We start from the raw sequence: 23,974 nt of genomic DNA, 5'->3' as shown, positions 1-23,974 counted from the left end.
TATGCTGTCTGCAACCTTGAAGTCAAAGATACAAGTAGGTTGACAGTGAAAGGATGAAAAAAATATATACCATGCAAAGGTGAGAGTCTTGTTAATAGCATATGGTTAGGTAATACTTTTAAATCCATTTTTCCATTCTCTGCCTTTTGACTGTAGTGTTTAATCCATTTACACTAAAAGTAACCACTGCTAATCAGGACTTTCTTCTGCCATTTTGCTATTTGGTCTTTGCAGTCTTACACCTTTTTGTCCTTCAATTCTTCCATTAATACCTACTTTCATATTTATTTGTTTTTTTGGAGTGTACCATTTTGGGTCCCTTCTCATTTCCTTCTGTGTATATTTTCCAGATACTTTCTTTGTGGTTACCTGTGAGGCTTACATTTAATATCCTAAGTCTATAAAAATCATGGTTGATTTGATACCAACTTAAACAGCATACACAGACTATATTCATTTACCCCTCTGTCCTCCTACCTTTTATTATTTGTTACAAATTATATCTTTATATGTTGTGTCCAAAACCATAGATTTATGAACACTTTTCTGCATTGCATTTTAGCACCTGTAAGAAGTAAAAAGTGAAGTTGTATACCAAAAAATATAATTCAATAGTACTGGCATTTATAATTACTCATTTGGTTGCCTTTACTGAGCTCTTTATTTCTTTATGCCACTTTAATCTATTGTCTGGTGTCATTTCCTTTCAGTCTGAAGACCTCCCTTGAGCGTTGCTTGTAGGACATGTCTGGTGGTGAAGAAGTCAGCTTTTGTTTATCTGGGATGCTTTAATCTCTTCGTTATTTTTGAAAGTCTCACTAGATACAGCCTTCTTGGTTGGTATTGGTTTTCTTTCAACACTTTAAATATTTCACCTCACTTCCCTCTTGCCTCCATGGTTTTTGGTTGAGAATTTGGCACCTCATCTTACTGGGACTCCCTTTTACATAAACACGTTGCTTTTTCTCTCTCTTTTTTTTTTTTTTCCATTTTTATTGAGATTGTTCAGATACCATACAATTATCCAAAGATCCAAAGTGTACAATCACTTGCCCCTGGGTACCCTCATACAGTTGTGCATCCATCACCACACTTAATTTTTGTTCAATTTTTAGAAACTTTTCATTACTCCAGACAAGAAATAAAGTGAAAGATGAAAAAAGAAAAAAGGAAAAGGAAACTCTAATCCTCCCCTACCCCTAACCAACCCCCCTCAATTGTTGACTCGTAGTGTTGATACAGTACATTTGTTACTGTTTATGAAAAAATGTTGAAATACTACTAACTGTAGTATATAGTTTGCAATAGGTATACATTTCTTCCCTATATGCCCCTCTATTATTACTTATAGTTATCTATATAACTATATATATATATATATATATATATATATATAAAATAGATAATTATAGTTATACAATTATCTAATTGTAGTGCATACATTTGTTCTGGTTTGTGGAAGCGATTTCTAGTATTTGTACAGTTGATCATGGACATTGCCCACCATAGGATTCAGTTTTATACATTCCCATCTTTTGATCTCCAACTTTCCTTCTGGTGACATATATGACTCTGATCCCCTTTCCACCTCATTCACACACCATTCAGTGCTGTCAGTTATTCTCACATCTTGCTACCGACACCTCTGTTCATTTCCAAACATTTAAGTTCATCCTAATTGAACATTCTGCTCATTCTAAGCAACCACTCCCCATTCTTAAGCCTCATCCTATTTCTTGGTACCTTATATTTCATGTCTGTGAGTTTACATATTATAATTAGTTCCTATCAGTGAGACCCTGCAATAATTGTCCTTATGTGTCTGGCTTATTTCACTCAGTATATTGCCCTCGAGGTTTTGTCATCAACCCATTTTTTTTTTTAATATGGTTTTGTTCACTCACCATACATTCCATCCCAAGTAAATAATTGATGGTTCTCTGTATGGTCACATATTTATGTGTTCACCACCTTCACCACTATCTATATAAGGGCATCTACATTTCTTCCACAAGGCAGGAGGGAGAGTCAAAGAAGGTAGAGAGGCAAAAGAAAGAGGAAAAAAAAATGACAGCTAGGAAGCAGCAAAAGGAAAAATAACCTTAAATCAAAGTAGAATAAAGAATCAGACAATACCACCAATGTCAAGTGTCTAACATGCCTCCCCTATCCCCCCCTTATCTGCATTTACCTTGGTATATCACCTTTGTTACATTAAAGGAAGCATAATACAATGATTCTATTAGTTACAGTCTCTAGTTTATGCTGATTGCATCCCTCCCCCAATGCCTCCCCATTTTTAACACCTTGCAAGGTTGACATTTGCTTGTTCTCCCTCGTAAAAGAACATATTTGTACATTTTATCACAATTGTTGAATACTCTAGATTTCACCAAGTTACACGGTCCCAGTCTTTATCTTTCCTCCTTTCTTGTGGTGTCTCACATGCTCCCCACCTTCCTCTCTCAACCATATTCATAGTTATCTTTGTTCAGTGTACTTACATTGTTCTGCTACCATCTCCCAAAATTGTGTTCCAAACCACGTACTCCTGTCTTCTATCACTCTGCAGTGCTCACTTTAGTATTTCCTGTAGGGCGGGTGTCTCGTTCACAAAGTCTCTCATTTTCTGTTTGTCAGAAAATATGTTGAGCTCTCCCTCATATTTGAAGGACAGCTTTGCTGGATATAGGATTCTTGGTTGGCAGTTTTTCGCTTTCAGTATCTTAAATATATCACACCACTTCCTTCTTGCCTCCATGGTTTCTGCTGAGAGATCCACACATAGTCTTATTAAGCTTCCTTTGTATGTAATGGATCGCTTTTCTCTTGCTGCTTTCAGGATTCTCTCTTTGTCTTTGACATTTGATAATCTGATTATTAAGTGTCTTGGTGTAGGCCTATTCAGATCTCTTCTGTTTGGAGTACACTGTGCTTCTTGGATCTGTAGTATTATGTCTTTCATAAGAGATGGGAAATTTTCATTAATTATTTCCTCTATTATTGCTTCTGCCCCTTTCCCCTTCTCTTCTCCTTCTGGGACACCAGTGATACGTACATTATTGTACTTTGTTTCATCCTTGAGTTCCTGGAGACGTTGCTCATATTTTTTCATTCTTTTCTCCATCTGCTCCTTTGCATATAGGCTTTCAGGTGTTTTGTTCTCCAGTTCCTGAGTGTTTTCTTCTGCCTCTTGAGATCTCCTGTTGTATGTTTCCATTGTGTCTTTCATCTCTTGTGTTGTGCCTTTCATTTCCATAGATTCTACTAGTTGTTTTTTTGAACTTTTGATTTCTGCCATATATATGCCCAGTGTTTCCTTTACAGCCTCTATCTCTTTTGCAATATCTTCTCTAAACTTTTTGAATTGATTTAGCATTAGTTGTTTAAATTCCTGTATCTCAGTTGAAGTGTACGTTTGTTCCTTTGACTGGGCCATAACTTTGTTTTTCTTAGTGTAGGTTGTAATTTTCTGTTGTCTAGGCATGGTTTCCAAATTAGGTTTTCCCAGACCAGAACAGGCTCAGGTCCCAGAGGGAAGAAATATTCAGTATCTGGTTTCCCTGAGGGTGTGTCTTAGAAAATTGCCCCACCCTGTGATGCCTCAGGTCACTGTGCTTTTCTGCCCAGCAGGTGATGCCTGTTAGCCTATAATTCTTGCCTGGTGTGAGGAGGTATGGCTGTGTTCCCCCAGGCTCTGGGGTCTGATTCTGAATGGAAAGGGCCCCATCCCTTTCCTCCTAGAGAAGACAGACCCCCCAGTGGAGGTCATTAGCATTTCAATGGTCTCGTTCTCTGCTTGTGCTGTCTCCACCCTTCCCCGAGTCAAAGCCCTGGAAACTGAAAATGACTGGGGCTGTCTCCACTGAGCCAAAAAAGAAACAGATAGTCCCCTTCAGACCCAGTCCAAGGCGACCCTCTGGCTCTCCAAGGTCAGTCGTCACCCAAAGCCTCTGTCTGTGTTTTGGGGATTCGTACCTGTAGTGAGCAGTTCACACTTGCTACTTAAAACCCCAGTTGGAGCTCAGCTGAGCTATATTTGCTTGCTGGGAGAAAGCTTCTCTCTGGCACCATGAGGCTTTGCAGCTCGGGCTATGGGGGAGGGGGTCTTGCGACTTGGATCCGCAGGTTTTACTTACAGATTTTTTGCTGTGTTCTCAGGCATTCCTCCCAATTCAGGTTGTTGTATGATGAGTGGATGGTCTCGTTTGTCCCCCCGCAGTTATGCTGGATTATTTACTAGTTGTTTCTGGTTTTTTGTAGTTGTTCCTGGGGGACTACTTAGCTTCCTCTCCTCTCTATGCCGCCATCTTGCCCCTCCTCCGGGTTTTGCTGCTTTTTCTCTTGAAGCTTTCAGAACTCTTTCTTTGTGCTTGGTATTTGACAGTTTGACTACTATGTGTCTGGGCATGGTTCTCTTTAAGTTTATCCTGTTTGGGATTTGTTGGGCTTCTTGAATTTGTGTGTTCATGTTTTTCATTAAATTTGGGAAGTTTTCTGCCATTATTTCTTTGAATATTCCTTCTTCTTCTTTCTTCCCTCTCTTTCTGGGTCCCCCATAATGCATATATTGGTAAGGTTGATGGTATCCCACAGGTGTCTTAAGCTCTGTTCCTTTTTCCCCTATTCTTTTTTCTTTCTGCTCCTCAGTCTGTATCATTTCAATTGTCTTATCTTACAGTTTACTATATTTTTTTTCTGCCAGCTCCAATCTGCTGTTGAAATGCTCTAGGGAACTTTTCATTTCTGTTATTGTGTTCTTTCACTCCGGTATTTCTGTTTTGTTCTTTTTAAAAATTTCTCTCTCTTTATTGAGATTCTCACTGTTTACTCATTGTTTTCCTGAAATCCTTTAGTTCTTTCTCTGTGTTTTCTTTTATCTCCATCACTTTGAGGATTTTTTTAAAAGTCTTTGTCGGGTATGTCCAACATCTGGTCTTCTTCATGGATGCCTTCTGGCTTTTTTATCTTGTTCCTTTGGATGGGCCATCATTTCTTGTTTCTTGGTTTGTCTCATAATCTTTGGTTGCACACTGTACATTTTACTATTTTAAAGTGTTACCTCTGGGGTTTAGTCTCTGAGCTCACTGTTCCTTAGACTTGTATCCAGCTGGTGATGTAACAGAAATTTTCTTGAGTGCCAGGAGCTGACAAAAACAAACCAAGCAAAAAACACCTTTCACGGTATTTGCCCATTGGCTCTGCATTGACTGATGCTTTCCTTCTGAGTTTAGCCTTCCTATCAAGACGATCTTCCCAAGGCAAAAGTGAAGTGCAGGGTCCTCTCCATCTTTTTTGTGGCTGTGTCTTGTCCTGGGTTTGTCCTTACTTGTAGCCCTAGAAACTCCCCCATTTGCAGGATTTCCAGTGCCCTCTCTACTCCTTGTGAAATAGACTCCCCTCCCTTCTCAATCAAAGAGACAAGAAAAAGGTGTGGCCTTTCCAGGGATCAGAATCATCTGTGCATGGAAAGCTGAGATTATAAATTACCTGAGAGTCAATTTGTTGCCCAGCAGGCCAGTTTCCTTGTTTGCTGACTGTCTTTACAGAGTGAGTGCCCCAACTCTCATGTTGCTTCTGAGCAGTGAAAGCAGACTGATTTTGATATTAGTCAAAGTCCATAATTTGATTGGCAAATTTTCTGCTTGAAATCATGGTGCAATCCAAATGGAAACTTTTCTACTTAAAATCATGGCACATTCCAAAATGGGCATAATTTTGGGTTGACCCTTACAGTTCCTTGGGCTTCCCCTGGGTCTCCTCCTGTATGTTCACTTTTCTTGTTCTCTGAGCTTATGGATTGGGTTTAATTTCTTAGCTGACCCAGGCAGCAGAGTAAAGTCTAGCCTCATGAACCATCCCAACGATACCAAGTAGGATAAGACTTGCTTGGAAACTAGATTAAAATTCAAAATATCACTGAATCAGAGAACGGAAGAGAAATAAGTGTAGAAGAAATAAAAAGCTTTAGGGAAAAACCAAATAGACAAAGTTATCTGGTATAAAAATGAGTCAGTAAATGTTTGGAAATGGATAGAGGTGATGGTAACGCATTATTGTGAGTATAATTAACAATGCTGAAATTGTGTGTGTGATTGTGGCTGAGAGGGGAAGTTTAGGGTCGTGGGTGTCACTAGAAGGAAAGCTAGAGGATAAAACATGGGACTGTATAACTTAGTGAACCCTGTTGTGGATAGTGACTGTGGTTAATTGTACAAATACAAGAACATTCTTCCATGAACTAGAACAAGTTAATGTCACTACTACAAGATATTAATAATAGGGTGGTATAAGGGGAAAAATATGCCTAATGCTAACTCTGGATCATGGTTGACAATAATATTATAATATTTGTCCATCAGTTGTAACAAAGGAACCACACCAATGCTGTCAGTAATAAAATGTTTTTCTTTTTGGAGCAATGAAAATGTTCTAAAATTGATTGTGGTGATGAAAGCATAACTCTGTGATTATACTGAGAGCCATTGATTGTACATGTTGGATGGATTGGATGGTGTGTGAATAAAACTGCTTTAAAAAAAACTTCATAAGAAATAAGCAAGCACGTCTTCAGAAAGTGGTATCCATAAAAAGTTAGAAATGATGTTATACAAGCACGGCCAGAAATCATCCATTGGCTATAATAATTACAAGTTACACATGAGTCATCTGGGTAGTGTGGTGTATTTTTTAAAGCAGTCATCATGTTGAGATGTAGAAATAGGCCACATCTTGCTAAAAAAAAGGTGTGTGTAGTGATTTACAGAACATTACCTTTCTAATAGCAGGTAAACCATACAGTGCTCCTTTATAAGACAAATGAGGTATTATATATATATGATTTTATATATTTTATATATAGCATATACTTTTATGAATGCTTACCTATCATATGCATATGCATGTTATAATTGTCATGTATAATGGTTGCCCATCTTGGTTTCCACAATCTGGAATGTCCTTTGTCAGATAAAAGTTCTAATGTTTGTTCAGCTCAAAGAAGTACATATAACTATTTTAGTAAACAGAAACAGTAGTTTAATTTAAAAAGTATAGTAGTTTTTCCTTTGGTTTTAGGAAGTCCATCAATCTATAGAAAAGTGTTTGTGATAGCTGGAGACTTAGGGAGCGGTGGCTATGGTGCGTCTGTATTTTCTTATTTCTAGGATCTGTCAATGAGGTTATGGATCCCTAGGCTAATTTGGATAAAGACAAGGGTCACTGGCCTTTTTACTGAACTGAAAACAATTCTTAGGAGAAAAATAAAGCCTTGCTCGCCCACTGTGATGAGGATCCGCCTCCAAGACAGGGCTGGCTTCTCCAGCAGGTGACCTGTGCCAGCTGTAGGGCCCCTGTTCAGAAGGGCCCTGGCTTGGGGGTTAATGTTCTGCAGTCTCAGTCTTGAAGTTATTAATAATTTTACATTGAACTTGTGTTTTGTAAGTAAAGTCCGATGGGACAACAGAGTACCATGGGGACTCAGAGCCTTGGTGCACGTGTGATTTTGTGCCCCACCTCCACACCCACTCCTTGCTGCTTGGTGCCCCAGCCCTGCCTGGCCTTCCGCTTAGCAGCCTCATCAGCCTGGCTGGGGCGTGTGCCCTGCAGCTTCAGGACAAGGTGGCCACCGTCCTGGCCCCACCAGCAGTGCCACAGTGTGGAAAGCAGGTAACTGGTTGGGGGTCTCTTGCACACCCCGAGCCAGGCACTGAGCAAGCCCCACAGCACAGGTGAATCAGGAATCACCCTTTTGTCAAGTTGGGGTGTTCTGTCAGTGGGAGGGGATACTGGCTTCTTTGGCCTGGCCAGGCCCTGCATTTTCATTTTGCACTGCACCTTGAGAAATACATAGGTGGCCCCGGTGTTGGTGGCGGTGGTGAAGGTTGTATTCACAGACCCCCCTTTTCAAAGTCTCAGCAGCACTCCACTTCTCATGCCCTGCTGGGCATATGCTGCATTTTGACCACAACCCATCTCATAAAAAATGTTCTGCAACATTCAGGAGTCCTCTGTGGACCTATGGGTGGCCATCGTTTTCTGGAAATTCCTCCCTGAGTAAGGTGGCTGTCCCATGTTTCGGTGAATTCTGCTCATGGGCTGATCAACAAGGTCACCTTGGGGCTGGGGATCAGACTGCCATGAGACTCTCTGGCATGTTCTAATGGTTTTTAGTTCTCCTGAGAACTGTTACATACCTTACCATCAACCAAGCAAATCAACACCTGTAGACATTTAGACCATAGGAGTGCAGTAGTAGACATAAAAACCTCTTATTATGTCTCTGTAGATATGATGGATTAATAAGGATAAGAATATAGTGGCAGACTATCATTAGCTATATTCATAAAATGCCAATTAATAAACCTAAGTCAGTCTGGGAGCAAGTCTCTAATGGGGAGTGACAGGACTCCAGTACTGAGCAATATATCTGATCAATAGTGTGAACCAGGACCGATGACATACAAATATCAAACGTGTAGGTGCCATGAAGCTGGACAAGAAAACAAAGGTGATTGATGCTGTTGTTAATGTCCTTAGGTTTGAATGATGGGCTGTGGCAAACAAGAAATTCAGTAGAACATTCTTGGGCCCAAAAATTGCATCTGAAAAATAAAATCCTTAGAATTAAAAAAATTATTGTGGTAAAATATATATAATGTAAAATTAGCCATTTTAGCCATTTTTTAAGTGTATAATTCAGGGGCATTAGTTATGTTCACAGTGCTGCGCAAACATCACCACCATTTCCCAGACGTTTTCATCATTCCTTCGGGGTTTTAACTGCCTGTAAGCTCAACAGGAACCAGCCTGCAGATAGAGCTGTAGAAAAACACGGTATTAATAGAGCATTCAAACAAAGGGATTTAAGGTCCCTCCTCGCCCCCCCACTCCCACTCTGTGGGGATAAGATGCCCCTTGGGGACATTTGCTATGAAAAGAGTTACCACTTGGAGTTTGGCCAGAGGGTGGGGAGATGTTTAGGGAGGAGCTGAAGGCACCAGGAATCAGCTGAAACAGGCAGCTCTTGCAGGAGGCACTAACATTACCCTCCCGAGCTCTGGGCTGCAGCAGGAAGACTGGTTATGTTTCTCCGCCAGCTGCTCACCCAGTGTTGCCTGGGGAGAACTGTCGATTGCAAACCTGGGCATGCAGGTCCCTGCTGTGGCTCCTGGGCAGCCTGTCTCGTGGAGTTGTCCAAGTGAGAAGTGGAGAACCTGCCATCAACAGATGTCACGTGGGGCATCTCCATGGGGAGCTTTTGATTCGAGATCCATGGTGGGAACCACGGAGCGTTTTCCTGGCCCTGGCATCTCCATATACGCAGCAGGCTCTCCAGGTGCTCGTTTCTGCAGCTCAGGAGGTAACTGCTGGTGTCTCTGAGGGGTGTTCCAGGACCCCCTCAGTTTCACTATACCCCAAGTAGACACACACTCAGAAATTGGTGAAGTCCTTCTAGCAATTTTCATGTGCTAGCAGGCAGATGGAGAGGCAGAAATTTGCATCTGGGAGGCATTTAGCAAAGTGGTAAGATATTCTGATCTGGTCTCAGAAGTTACTTAACCTCTCTGCTCATCTGTAAAATGGGGATTATTGTAAGGAATACAAGAGTGACTACATGTAAAGCTCTTAGAACAGTTCCTGTGCTCGTATCCACTGAACTATGTATCTACAGCTGTGGATCTACTGAGAATTTGGTTCTGGAGGACAAGGCTATAGTGCCACTGGGTGGAGGGAGGCAGAGGTTTCGGGCAGCCTTTCTCAGTCTTATGCTCTATCCTCATTGCACTCCTGTAGTGCCCTTTATTTATACTGGTTCCCTACCTGGAATGCACCAAGTCAAGTCTGACTTCTCTGGCAAGTCAAAGCTTAAATGCCACCTTTTCTCAAAAGCCTTCTTCAACTTCCTCCTGCAGTTAGGCCTCTCTCTTCTCTTCCCACAGCATTTTGAAATGTATTTAGGTTATACATAGTTGTTTACATATCTGCTTTCCTAGCTTTCTGGGATTGGCTTAGATTTAGTCCTCAGTGTCTTTATTCCCAGGAGCAAGCTAGTGTCTGACAGACAATCAGCAAGTATTACTTAATGGAATGAAAATGGAATTTCCCCTTTCCCAGGAATAGTAGGATATGGCAGGAAATTGGATGCTGCCAAAAGTGTTGAGTTTCCTGATAGGAGATGTGTTTAAGTGGAGGCAGGTAATTCTAACAGAGGGCATTCAATGGTCAGATGAAAGTTTAAATCAGACAAGCACTGAGTTCCTTCCAACCAGGTGATTCTTCAACAGTTGTTCTCCAACTGGTGCCATAGGCCCCCGACATCCAGCAGACAGGGATGATTTGATGGTCCTATAAGACAGCTTTCATCTAAGAAAAGATTGGTTAGAAATAACTTTGTTCAACTACTTTTTCGAAAATCAGCTTTACTGAAATACAACTCACTTACTATACAATAAGCTCATTTAAAATACACGATCACTGGTTTTTCATACAGTCACAGATTTGTGCACCTTCACCACGGTCAATTTCAGAACACTTTCATCACTTCAAAAAGAAGTCCCTTGCCCATTAACTAATCCCCTATCTGCCCCCTCCCCACTCCAGCCCTAAGCAACCACTAATCTACTTTCTGTCTCTATAGATTTCCCTATTGTAGACTTTCAGATGAGTGGAATCATATAATACTATATGGAGTTTTGTCACTTATTTCTCTTAGCATAATGTCAAGGTTCGTCCACGTTGTAGTGTGCATCGGTACTTCATTCCTTTATATGGTCAAGCAATATTCTATTGTATGGATATACCACATTTTAAAAAACTCATTTATCCTTTGTTGGACATTTGGGTCATTTCCACTTTTTGGCTATTATGAGTAATGCTGTCATAAATATTCACGTACAGGTTTTTCTGTAGACATATGTTTTCATCTCTTGGGTATACACCTAGGAGAAGAATTGCTGGGTCATATGGTTTTCCAGTTTGCCAATGCTGTCATTTTGCAAAACACCAGAAATGGATTGGCTTTTATAAAGGGGGTTTATTTGGTTACAAAGTTACAGTCGTAAGGCCATAAAGTGTCCAAGGTAAGGCATTAACAGTAGGGTACCTTCACTGGAAGATGGCCAATGGTGTCCAGAAAACCTCTGTTAGCTGGGAAGGCACGTAGCTGGCGTCTGTTCTGGGGTTCTGGTTTCAGAATGGCTTTCTCCAAAATGTCGGTGTCAGCTTCCAACAGCCATCTTCAAAATGTGTCTCTTAGCTGCAGCTCTTCTTCAAAATGTCACTCTCAATTGCTCTCCAAAATGTCACTCTTAGCTGCTCTGAGTTCCTCTTGTTTGTCAGCTTTTTATATGGTTCCAGTGATTTAATTCAGACAACCCTGAATGGGTGGGGTAACACCTCCATGGAAATTATCCAATCAAAGGTCTTGCCCACAGTTGATTGAGTCACATCTCCATGGAAACACTCAATCAATAGGTTCCAACCTAATGAACACTAATACGTCTGCCTCCATAAGACTGCATCAAAGAACATGGCATTTTGAGGGACATAATACATCCAAACCAGCACATTCCACCTCCTTGGATCCCAAAATGACATGATCTTTCCATATACAAAATACATTCATCCCATCCCAATATCACAGAAACTTAAATCATTTCAGTAAACAATAGATAAGTACAAGAGCCCATCAAAATCAGTCACATGTGTGGTCTTGTCCTAAAGCAAAATCCCCTCTGGCTGTGGACCTTTGAAACTTAGGACAAGTTATCTGCTGCCAATATATAAAGGAGGGATGGTCATAGGATAAATGTTCCCATTGCTATAAGGAGAAACAGTGAGGAAAACAGGGTTTAAGGGACTAAAACAATTCCTAAAACCTGCAGGGCAAACCCTATTAGATTTCAAAGTCTGAGAGTCATTTATAGAATGACGTTTTATCCTTAGGGCTTGAGAGAGTGGGAGTCCAACCCTTTCCAAGGGCTTCGCGACAGCCCTTTTCTCTCCAAATGCTGGGGTGAGGACAACATATCTACATATTGGGGAGACCACCTTTTTCTTAGCCCCACCCTCTTCAAACATCGGGGTGCCACCCGGACTCTGCCTCTCCAGGGCAAAGGCTCTCCTCTGAACAGTGGGGTGGCAGCCAGGCTCTCCCCAGTTCCTGGGGTATGTGCTCCACCCTCTCTGGGGCTTGGGGTGGCAGCACTGTTCCTGAGCATCAAGGTGGAAGGCCTGCACTCTGCCTCCAGGACAAACACCCTTTCCACGTGCATGGGCTGCTCCACTCTTCCAGCCCAAGACCTCTTGACTCCAGACCTCTGTCCTTGAAGAAATTTTTCCTTCTATTTGTTCCTTTTCTATTCCCTCCAGTCCAGACTGGCAGTGGCTCTGTCTATACAGATGTTGTGAAAATCTCATTGGCTGGGCATGAAGCACCCAGGGATCAAAGCCGTCAGACAATAGGACTTTCCACAAATCCTTTCTGGATAACTCCATTTCCAATCCTGGCTTGTACTGAAATTGCGGTTGGGTTCTGTGTTTGGTTAAATCCTCATGTGGGGCTATAGCCTTTGGGGTCTCTCTTTCTGGAAGCCTGGAATTTTCCAATCTATCCGTTTCTGATTTCTTTGTACCCAAGTGTTCTTTTCTCAGTATATCTCTGTCCTGTCACATTTTACTATATGCTGCAAGCAGAAGCCAGGCTACATCCTCCACATGTAATCTGGAGATCTACTCAGCTAAGTATCCCAACTTGTCGCTTTCAAATTCTGCCTTCCTTCTGACACCAGGACACAATTTTGCCAAATTCTCTGCCACTTTAAAGCAAGGATCATCTTTCTTCGAGTTGGCAATGATGCATTCATCATTTCTGCTCAAGGCCTCATCAGAAGTATCTTTAGAGTCCATATTTCTACTAACAGTCTCTTCAGAGTCATCTAGGCCTTTTCTATCAAGCTTCTCACAATTCCTCCAGAATTTTCCCCTTATCCATTTAAAAAGCCATTCCAACATGTTTGGTATTTTCAAGCTCAGCAGCACCCTACTCCTGGTACCAAAATCTGCTCTGGTTTGCTAATGCTGCCATTTTGCAAAACACCAAAAATGGATTGGCTTTTATAAAGGGGGTTTATTTGGTTACAAAGTTACAGTCTTAAGGCCGTAAAGTATCCAAGGTAAGGCATCAACAATCGGGTACCTTCACTGAAGGATGGCCAATGGCATCCAGAAAACCTCTGTTAGCCGGGAAGGCATGTGGCTGGTGTCTGCTCTGGAGTTCTGGTTTCAAAGTGGCTTTCTCCAAAATGTCAGTGTCAGCTTCCAACAGCTGTCTTCAAAATGTATCTCTCAGCTGCAGTTCTTCTTCAAAATGTTACTCATAGTTGCTCTGAGTTCCTCTTGTTTGTTAGCTTTTTGTATGACTCCAGTGATTTAATTCAGACCCACACTGAATGGGCGGGGTAACATCCCCATGGAAATTATCCAATCAAAGGTCTTGCCCACAGTTGACTGAGTCACATCTCTGTGGAAACACTCAATCAATAGGTTCCAACCTAATGAACACTAATACGTTTGCCCCAATAAAGTTGCATCAAAAACATGGCATTTTGGGGGACATAGTACATCCAAACCAGTACATATGGTAACTCCGTGTTTTATCATTTGAGGAATGTTCAACTGTTTTAAAATGAAATTTTGGTTTAGTAGAGTTAAAAATTGCCCTTATTTCCCTTTAAGCTTTCAATTTTAGAAGAAAAAAAATTTATTTTTTTAAAAAGTTTACTAATTTTTAACAATTATTTTAAGGAGTTTGGTGAATGATTGGTTTCATTTACAGATTTAGTTCCACTCCTTTAAACATTTTTAAACTGCGTTTATAAATTTCATCTTTCCTATGTTCCTTTAAAGTACTTTGTTATCGAGGGTTACTAAGGTTGTGCCAAGGACATTCGGGAGCCGACATGAATAAGCTCCTGCCAGCCAATGGGACTACGTGAGGATTGGTGTGGATGATGGCTGCAGTGGAGTAAAAAGTATCAAATATATTCATATTCTTCAGTTCACAATAACACTAAAGAAAAAAAAAAAGGGAAAACCAACTCATTAGTCACCTTTAGAGAATATAGGGAACTGCCTCATTATCCAGAAAACTGATAAACAAAAGGAGACATTCAAGCATTGAGCCTGCTTCTCCAGTGGGATCCACCGCTTAGGGTAATCCGTCACTGATGAAGCGAAGTTTCTCTTTGTAGATATAATCCAGCTAATACATGATGGGAGAATGATGGCTCTCAACACTGTGTAACCCCTGATAGATTAATGGAGGCATTGATGGTCATTGTGTGCCACAAAAACTTAGGCCCCAGACACCCAGGCAGTGTGTGTCTCCTGGCAGAAATACACACCACCACCTACTGGGTAGTGTTGCTGAAACAAGTAATTGAACCTAAATCTGATCAAGCCTTTAGATCCGATTACCAGTTTACAGGCTGTGCAAGGAAACAGGAAAATGTTAAAGTAAACCACAAGGATACAATGATTGATTCTCAGAACTCTGGAAAACATTGTAGGACAAATGAGTCTGTTTCTTTAACAGAAAATTTCAAGGATAAAAGAAGGAGATTGTGGGTGACCTGTGGATTACAAGAAACTTAAGAAGCACATCTACCAGTTTAAATTTATGATCTTTTTCAGATCCTGTTTCAGACACTCTTAATGTGAGTGTGCGTGTGTATGTGTACACGTCTGTGTTTCTCTGTGACTCTGTGAATGTGTGTGTGTGCGTGAAATTTAATCGGGGAAACATGATCACTGATAGGATATCTGATGATATTAGGGAGTTAAAGAACTTTTTTAGGCACCATAGTGCTGTTGTGGTTAAATTAAACCTTTATTTTTCAAAGATGAATTGCATTATTTACGGATTAAATTATATGATGTTTCAGAATTGCGGTGAATAATTTTGGGCAGTGCTTAGTGGGTGGGAATATACAAAAAACAAGACTGGTCATGAATTCAGAATTGTTGAAACTGGGTTTATTACTTTTGTCTCTTTTTGTATATGTTCACAATTTATCAAAGGAAAAGTTTTTAAAAAACCTACTTCAATTGTCTAAGAGCCTCAAACCTCCCACATACTTAGGCAATTCCTGTAAAATGAAGATGGTAAACTTACAAATGTTTTAGATTTTATCTTGAAATCACAAATCTAAATAACTCAACTATATATTTTAAATTGGAACCCCTGTGAAGCATTTTAAATACTTAGAATACCAAATAGGTCCAAATGCCTCTAAATACAAATTAATAATATTAGGGATTCATTTATCTTAAGCATTTCCACACTTAATTCTAAGTCTTGGGCTTAAAAGGAAAGCATTATATAACCCCATACCATTTTGGCATTACTCTCCCAAGCATTTGGAGTTGCCGTCTCAGCTGACTTCTTAATGACCAAGGAGACCCTTTGCCAAGATGCTGCTGACTTGATCCTTGCCTGGGAGATGGAGGGGGTGTACTGCCCCCTGTTTGGAGTTGCTATGGCAATGTCCTCCAAATGTCCTCCTCCAAACGGGTTTTTGGGCAGCCAGATCTCTGGGTCAAAGTCCTGTCATGACCTAATTTTTCTATTCCTGGAATTTTGTAACTTCCACTCAGAAAATAACCATGTTCTCCACTGCTTTGGCTGATTTTGTATTCTTTGGATTTTAAAGATACCCAACTGTCTTCCAGGCTATCTTGAAGGACCTTTAAACTTGAGGGAATTTTCTGCAGTCATGACTTCTAAGAAGGTCTTTCTACTGAAATGCATCAATCTAAAATCTGCAGACCCCCAGCCCCCTCAGATGCCATGTGAGTCGTATTGTGGGCCACAAGTCATTAGTGAGTCCGGAATCAGTTTAGTGAGACACAGCTAGCATTTAAAAATACAAAAGAACTGCATGGAGCATATCCGAAGGCGTTACAAGTTGTAAGGATGAATATTATTTTTTAAAACTTTGGTTACATTTATATGTTTCTTGATGTAAACAAATTTCTTACCGTGGGTCCCTGTCAACAGTTTTTGAACAACCATCCCTTTAATGTGAAGTGGGGAAAACTGGGAGCGGCAGGGACATGGGCAATAGTAAGAATCAATCATGAACTGATAGTAAGGAGACAGGTCAAAAACAAAACAAACACAATAAACAACACCAGTTAAAACAAATATAAGACTCAAAAAATTGAGCAAGTGGTGGTCCTTTAGTGGAAGAACAAATTATTGTTACTGAAGAAATAGATGGTAAGTTTAAAGAAAAGCAGGTTGCAGCCTGAGGCTGCCATCTGTAGAAAGTCCTGCTTGCCAGGTTGGTCCTTGGCTGGAGTCTGGGAATTTGCATTTCTGGAGGGTTGCTGCTGTCCCCAGAACTGCTGAGAGCAGCTCACTGTGCCTGAACTGTCTGTGCCAACAACATGGTTTCTGCTGAACACCTGCTTTCCTTCTGGGAGTTGGGAATTTTGGTATGAATGAGGCAGAGGGTGTCTATACAATCAACCCCAATGAAAACCCTGAGCACTGAGTTTCTAATGAGCTTCCCTGGTAGACAGCATTTCACAAGTGTTGTCAGGAGAGAAGTGCTGATTTTGCTTTACATTCTTTCACTGCTGTGAATCTTAGCCAGGTGTATGACTCTGCGCTGAGGATGGTGGGTTCTCCCAGTGGATCCTGGAACCTGGGGCGTGGTCTTGGGGTCCCCTGACAAGCAGCCAGTGTGGGTTATCTTACGTGCCTGTCTCCTCACCTTGTGCTCCTTGGTCTCTGTTTTATTCCCTTTTCGCAGCACAGTGCCTGGCCCGCTGTAGGCCATCTGTAAATAAATATTTATTGTGTTCAAATGCCAGTAATTAGATCACCTGTTTCAGGGCACCTAGTGGGAGGGTCCTGGCCCTGGGAATCTGTATTTTAACAAGCCTTCCAGAGAGCCAACCAGGTGGCAATTGCAGACCACTGGTTTAGAATCCATCACTCTCTATAGCCAAAAACTCCTGTTTGTAATCATCCCAAACTGGAAGCAACCCAAACGTTCATCAACTAGCGAATGGATAAACAAATAGTAGTGCATCCGTACAGCAGAATACCACTCAGCAATAAAGTGGAGCAAACTACTGATATGTGCAGCAACATGGATGAATCTCATAAGTGTTATGCTAAGTGAACAAAGCTAGACACAAAAGGCTACAACGTATACTGTTCTGTTTCATGACATTCTGGAAAAGGCCGAACTCCAAGGATAGAAATCAGATGAGTGGTTACCAGGAGCTGGGGGTGAGAGGAAGTGTTAACTACAGCAGAACATGAGGGAACTTTTGGGGGTGATGAGAATATTCTATATCTTGATTGTGATGGTACACAATTGTATATGGGTATCAAGACTAATAGAATGTAAACCTTAAAAGGGTGAATTTTACTATTTGGAAATTAATCTCAATAAAACTGACAAAAAAATCACTGGCCTAGTGTGTCCCCTCATTTCATTGGCCCAAGTCACACACATACCTTACATTAGAAGAACTAGAATTTGGGTTTCCCATTTTCTGGTAGAAGGCTTTACCCACAGCTTCACTCAGCATATCGTGTTGAGCCACTTGTCACCAAACATATTGCATGTCCTTCTGCTAGGTGTCCTTGATTCCATACTACCTCTCTACCCCAGCTCATCCTTTCTGCTGCCCCCAGGACATCTTCCTAAATCACTTGCTATTTCATTTTCTTGCTGTATACCTTTGGCTTTCTCTCTATTGCCTGTACCATAGAGACCTACTGCCTTAGCCTATCATTTGTGGCCTGCCACCATCTGCCCCAGCCTGTCTGCTCAATTTCTTCCCTCTTTGCCAGTCTCCCAACTCTCTTCTTTATGTCTCTCCTCCTTCTGGGGCCATCCCAGCATCCCTCACCCTTCCCTGACTCTGATTTTCTGTTCGTGTACCCTGCAACTGGAATACCTTCTGTTTTCCTCTGAATTGCATCCGTCCTCCCAGACCATGTTTTCTATGAAACCTTCCCTGATTTGGAGTTACTCATCCCTTCCTCTGTGCTTCTGTTTGCATTCTACTAGTATTCTGCAGCAGCACCTAAGGTGTGTTGCGTTGGACTTTGTTAGCTTGACCTGTGTTCATCTCTCTGATGAGAAAGTGAGTTCCTTGCAGACCGTGGTCATGTGCTCTTTACTTCTCTCTGTCCCCTGCAGCACCTCGCAACTAGTATCAAATGACTTAACATTTGTTAATTTTTCATGAGTTAATGGTTACATCAAAGTTAATATTAATTGGCAGCTTGGCCAATTAATCGTGTCAAACAGGGGTTTCGACCTCAGTCTAATATGAAGACCCAAAACTCACTGTGCCTTCTTTGCTACTCTGTGCCAAACAAACAGAAAAATTCTGCAGGGTTTGCATGCTGTTCATGGTAAAGAATTGTTTTATTTGTTTCCCTCTGGAGAGGAGGTGGGCAGGTGGACAAAAGGGTAGTGATCTTAAAAAGGAAAGTTAGCAAATTGTATCAATACCTGCTATTTTTAAGAAATGGAGTTGGGGAGGGAAATGAATTTGGCATAAAAAAAAAAGACAGAAGACAGCAAGTAAAGGGCATCTACTGTAAACCCTCTATGTGGATTAGAAAACCCTGTCTCTTAAGCCACATCGTAATTCCATTTCATGTCACTTCCATTCTCCGTCTGTTAGCGGAGAAACGCAGCACTGTGAGTGATATCTGGGCCATACCTGAGAGAACAAATCCTCTGCTCAAGTTAGAGTTTCGAACAGAAAGCCCAGCACAGAAGCTGTGGGTCAAGTATTTTTATTCTGCTGACTTTGATGCCTGTCAAACAACTTTCCCGTGGTCATTACTGGGGTGATTTTTGAGCAGAACCAATAGGGAAAATAACTATTGAATGCATTATTTTTTTTTTTCTTTTTTTGGTTTTTGTAGCAGGAGCAAAACTTAAAAAAAAAAGAAAAGATTTACAAATCCTCAAATTGAAAGAATGGTTTGTCTTGTTTTTGCTCTTCTAGGTTCCTTGCATTGACTCCATGGAGAGTGTATCACCTGATTTCAGTCATAATGCTTGGGCGTGTTATTATGCAAATAATAAAGGATATGATTTTGTCTAGAACAAGAGGTAAGGAAACCCAGGTTTTCTTTTTATGGTAAATATTTAATTTTCTGGATCCTGAATGTCTGATCTTTGTGTAGGTAAATTAACCAATTAGTCCTTTGAAACGGAGCAAAATAATAGGCTTTGACTTTCAATTTATTTAACTGATGTCATCCTTAGTCTCAGCTGCTATTCCTAGGCAAAAGGTTTGTGTGTGCTGATTTCTCTTTTGGTGCTAAGCACTGTTATTTTAAATGCCATTTTGATATTTAAGTAGGCTGCAGTGAGGATGATCAGTAAGTTATTTATTACCACCTGCATGATGAAACTGGGCCACTGGATAATGGACTCACGCTCCCTCCGGAGGCTCTAGGGAGAAGGTGTCCCTGGCCTCGTCCAGCTTCTGGCTTGTAGCTATATCCCTCCAATCTCGGCCTCTGTGGTCACATTGCCCTCCTCTTCTGTCTGTGTCACGTCTCTCTCTGCCTCGCTCTTCTAAGGACACTTGTGATTGCATTTGGGACCCACCTTGATAACCCAGAATAATCTCCCATGTCAAGATCCTTAACTTAATTGCATCTGCAAGACCCTTTTCCACAAGGTCACGTTCCCAGGTTCCAGGGATCAGGACCTGACATCCTTGGGGGCCGTTATTCAACCCATGCACCTTCTGCACATCTCTATCCTGTGAAAAGCCATCCTCACACCACTGACTGGGTGAGAGTTAAACACAAGCATAAAGTAGGAATGCCTTGTGCACGGTAACTGCCCGCGCTATGGAACCCTGACAGAGTCCAGACAACATGGGGCTTGTTCCTTCATTGGTCACTACGTGTTCAGTGCCTTCATGTGCCGGGGCCTGGTGTGGGTGCCGGAGATACAGTGGGGATCCCGTCCACCAGCCTCTACCCGTGTGGAGCTCTCACGCTCCCACCCTGCAGGGCAGCCATTTGTCAGTGGCAAAGCTCCCTGCCAGGGTTTTCGCCAGGCGACATGGCTCTGAATGCAGCATTTCTACTTCATGAAAAAAAAAAAGGAGACCCAGGATTAATTATAGTGCCAGTTGTCCTTTCCCAAGCTTTTCCCAGTCTCCTGTGATTGTGAAGACACAGTTGCCTGCCTTGGCTTCCTTTAGTAAAATCGTTTGGGACAAAGACCCAGTTGAGCCCTATAAAGAGTTGGCAGGAACCCTAACTTTGCAGGCCTTTCAGCCCAGGGAGCTGCTGTGATGAATTGGTTTCTGGGAGGCACAGAATCAGCGTCAAGTTAGATCCAGATGCAGTCCTGGTAACTCCATGGCTTCAGTCAAAACCATCAGCGCTCTCGTTAGGTACCTCAGCTTACGGCAGCGACAGTGGAAGGACAGCCACGTCATAAAGGCTCAGGGACGAGTCTGTGTCTCTCGACTGCCCCACTTCTCTTGGCACTTTGGGCTAAAGATATTAAACTTCCATGGTTGAGAATTTAGTTGTCTCCCTCTCCCTCAATTATTATCCTAAATACCCTCTTAGATGTCAGAATGAAATAGGTGGGCAAAACAGGTGGAGATGCCATCTTGTGAGTGAATCTTTGTGATAAATAGGGAACCCTTGTCTCTGAGTTTGAGTCATCATCCTGAGAAACTGCCGTCACCGATGGACTTCTCTCTCACCTTATTGCTGCGTATCCTGAGTTCACACTTCCTGCCCTAAGCCCTTCCCCTGGGCTCTTTCGTGTGTGGGAAACTCCTCCTGTGCCTCTAAACTTTTCCTTGGTGTCTTTTCCTTCTCTCTCATTGCCACCGGCTCTCTTGAGGATCCTCTCCAACCTGGGCCAGTTCTCCTTCCCCTGCCCTGAGTGGTGAGGAGGAGGGGGCAGCAGGTGACCACGCTGCTCCCCAGGACCACCTGGGGACATTCCAGCCACTGTCCCTTAACACCTTCCTCCTGTGAAATCTGCGCTCTCCACGTCAGCCACGTACTCATCACCCCGATCGCTGTTGACTCTGTCCTCACCAGGGATGCTGGGCTGTGGACTGTGGTCCTTCCCACACTCTCTGTTCTCTGGCCTTCCTCCTCCCGCCCTGGTGGCCTGGCCAGGGGCCTGGATTTGTCACTGACAGGTGTGGCCTCATCTTTTTTTTTTTTAACTTTTTATTTTGAAATAATTTCAAATTTGCAGGACAGTTGCAAAAATATTACAAACTCCATACAGATAATTCTGACATACCTCACCAGATCCCCAGATCCACCAGTTTTTTACATTTTGCCACCTTTGCCTGCCCACCCTTTCTCCTTTCCTTCTGTCATTCCCTCTCTCCCTTCCTCCCTCCTTCTGTTCTTTGATTCTTTGATTCTTTCTATTTTCTGAATATTTGAGAGCAGACTGCACACATCATACTCCTTGAACACATAATACTTTAATGTATGTTTCCTGTGAACAAGCATATTTACTTAAGTAATCACCTTAAGTGCAGTTATCAAGTTCAAAAAATTTAACAGTCACTAGGATAAAAACTTTTAAAGATCCATTGGACTGTGCAACACATTGAACCCTAATGTACAGTTGTAAAAAAGGTACCACACTAATGTAAAGTGTTAATAATAAAGGGGGTATTATTATTAATAATGGGAACTCTATTTTATGCCTGATTTTTCTGTAAGCATACAACTTCTCTAATAAAAAATACATAATAAAAGAGAAAAGAAATATTTAATATTGATAGGAAGCTCATGTCTATATTCCAGTTTTGTCTTATGTCCTAATAATGTCCTTTTTTTTTTTTTAATCATCATTTTATTGAGATATATTCACATACCACGCAGTCATACAAAACAAATTGTACTTTCGATTGTTTACAGTACCATTACATAGTTCTACATTCATCACCTAAATCAATCCCTGCCTAATAATGTCCTTTTGAACCTCTTCTTCTCTGTTCTTAGATCTCATCTAAGTATATCATGTATTGCATTTGATTGTCATTATCTCTTTAGTTACTCTTTCTTTTTTTAAATTTTGGAAACATATATACAATATAAATCTTTACATCCCAACCCCTCCCAAGCAAACCAGTCATTGGGATTAATCACATTCACAGTGTTGCAGTATTCTCAACTCCATCCATTACTAGAACTTTCCCTTCACCCCAAACAGAAACCCTACACTCATTTTGCATTAATTCCTTAGTGCCCCTGCCCCCCACCCCTGGCAACTGTACTCTACTTTTTGTCTCTATGAGCTTGCATATTCTCTGATATTTTCTTTGTGGTTACCATGGGGCTTAAATTTAACATCCTAAATCTATAACAATCTCATTTGTTTTGATACCAACTTAACCTCAGCAGCACACAATATCATGTTCCTATATGCCTCCATGCCCCCAATTTATGTAGTTAATGTCACAAATTACATATTTGTACATTATGAGTCCCAAGCCACTGATTTGTCATTACATCTTATGCATTTGCCTTTTAGATCCTGTGGGAAGTAAAAATTGGAGTTATGAATAAAAAATACAATAGTACTGATATTTATTTTTTCCATGCCATTATCTTTACTGGAGATCATAATTTCGTCATATGGCTTCAGTCGATTGTCTAGTGTGTTCCTTTCAACCGGCAGAACTCCCTTTAGCATTTCTTGTAGGGCCAGTCTAGTGGTGATGAAGTCTCTCAGTGTTTGTTTATCTGGGAGTGTCTTAATCCCTCCTTCATTTTTGAAAGGCAGTTTTACCGGATTGGCAATTTTTTGTCTTGAGCACTTTAAATATGTCTTCTCTCTGCCTTCTTGCCTCCATGGTTTTCAATGAGAAATCGGCACTTAATCTTATTGAGTCTCCCTTGCACATGACATCTTGTTTCTCTTTTGCAGCTTTCAGAATTCTGTCTCTGGCATTCACCTGTTTGAGTATAACGTGACATGGTGTGTGTCTACTTGAGTTTATCCTGTTCGGAGTCTGTTGAACATCTTGGATGTGTTCATTTACATCTTCCGTTATTATTTCAGCCATTACTTCTTTAAATATTCTCTCTGTCTCTTCTCTCTTTCTTCTTGCTTTAGGTCTCCCACAGTGTGTATGAGGCATGACTGATGATGTTTTGCATGTTACTCAGACTCTGTTCACTTTTCTTCTCTCCTCTTTCTCCTCCTCAGATTGGATAATTTCAGTTGTCTTATCTTCAAGTTCACTGATTCTTTTGCCAGCTCTATCTGCTTGTTGAAACACTCTAGGGAATTAAAAATTTCTACTAACGAGGTCTTCAGCTCTGTTTGATTCCTGTTCATAATCCTCTTCTCTCTATGGATATTCTCTTTGTATGCTATTATTTTCCTGATTTCCTTTAGTTCTTCGTCCATATTTTCCTTTAGCTCTTTGCATATATTTAGGACCGTTTTTAAAAAAGCCTTTGGAATGTCCTAGATATGATCCTCCTTATTGAGGGTTTCTAATGCTTCAGTCTTATTCTTTGCCTCAGCCATCACTTCCTCTTTCTTTGTATGTTTTGTAATTTTTTGTTTAAACCTGGACATTTTGATATTGTAATGTGCTATCATGGGAATTTAGGCTGAGATATCTGTTTCTTAAGCTTGTATACAGCTAGTGTTTTTAAGACAGAGCTTTCCTTGTAGTCAAGAGCTAGCAAATAGAAAAAGAAGGAAAGAAAGGAAACACCTTTCCCAGTCTTTGCAGATGGACCTATGTGAATGCTGTCCTTCAGGGCTTACCCATGCAGTGAGTTTAGGGAATAGCTCCAGGCTAAAGTGTAGGGCCTCCCTGATCCTTTCTGCCTGTGTATCTAATCGTGGGCATGGGTGTGGGCCTAGGAATGGAATTCTGCTGTTTACATGGGTACGAGTGT

General features: G+C 41.2%; 1 protein-coding gene across 1 annotated transcript in view; it reads left to right on the top strand.

Moving 5' to 3' along the window:
- RETREG1 (reticulophagy regulator 1) overlaps positions 1-23,974 on the top strand; it is a 174,435-nt gene that overhangs the window by 48,788 nt on the left and 101,673 nt on the right. Inside the window, exon 2 of the mRNA XM_037798769.1 lies at positions 19,051-19,157. Within this exon, the coding sequence (XP_037654697.1) occupies positions 19,051-19,157 (107 nt within the window). The remainder of the gene's footprint in view (positions 1-19,050; positions 19,158-23,974) is intronic.

This window comes from Choloepus didactylus, chromosome 11 (assembly GCF_015220235.1).
Source record: "Choloepus didactylus isolate mChoDid1 chromosome 11, mChoDid1.pri, whole genome shotgun sequence".
Lineage (NCBI taxonomy): Eukaryota > Metazoa > Chordata > Mammalia > Pilosa > Megalonychidae > Choloepus > Choloepus didactylus.
The sequence above is the reverse complement of the archived record's forward strand: the minus strand, read 5'-3'. Positions and strand labels throughout refer to the sequence as shown.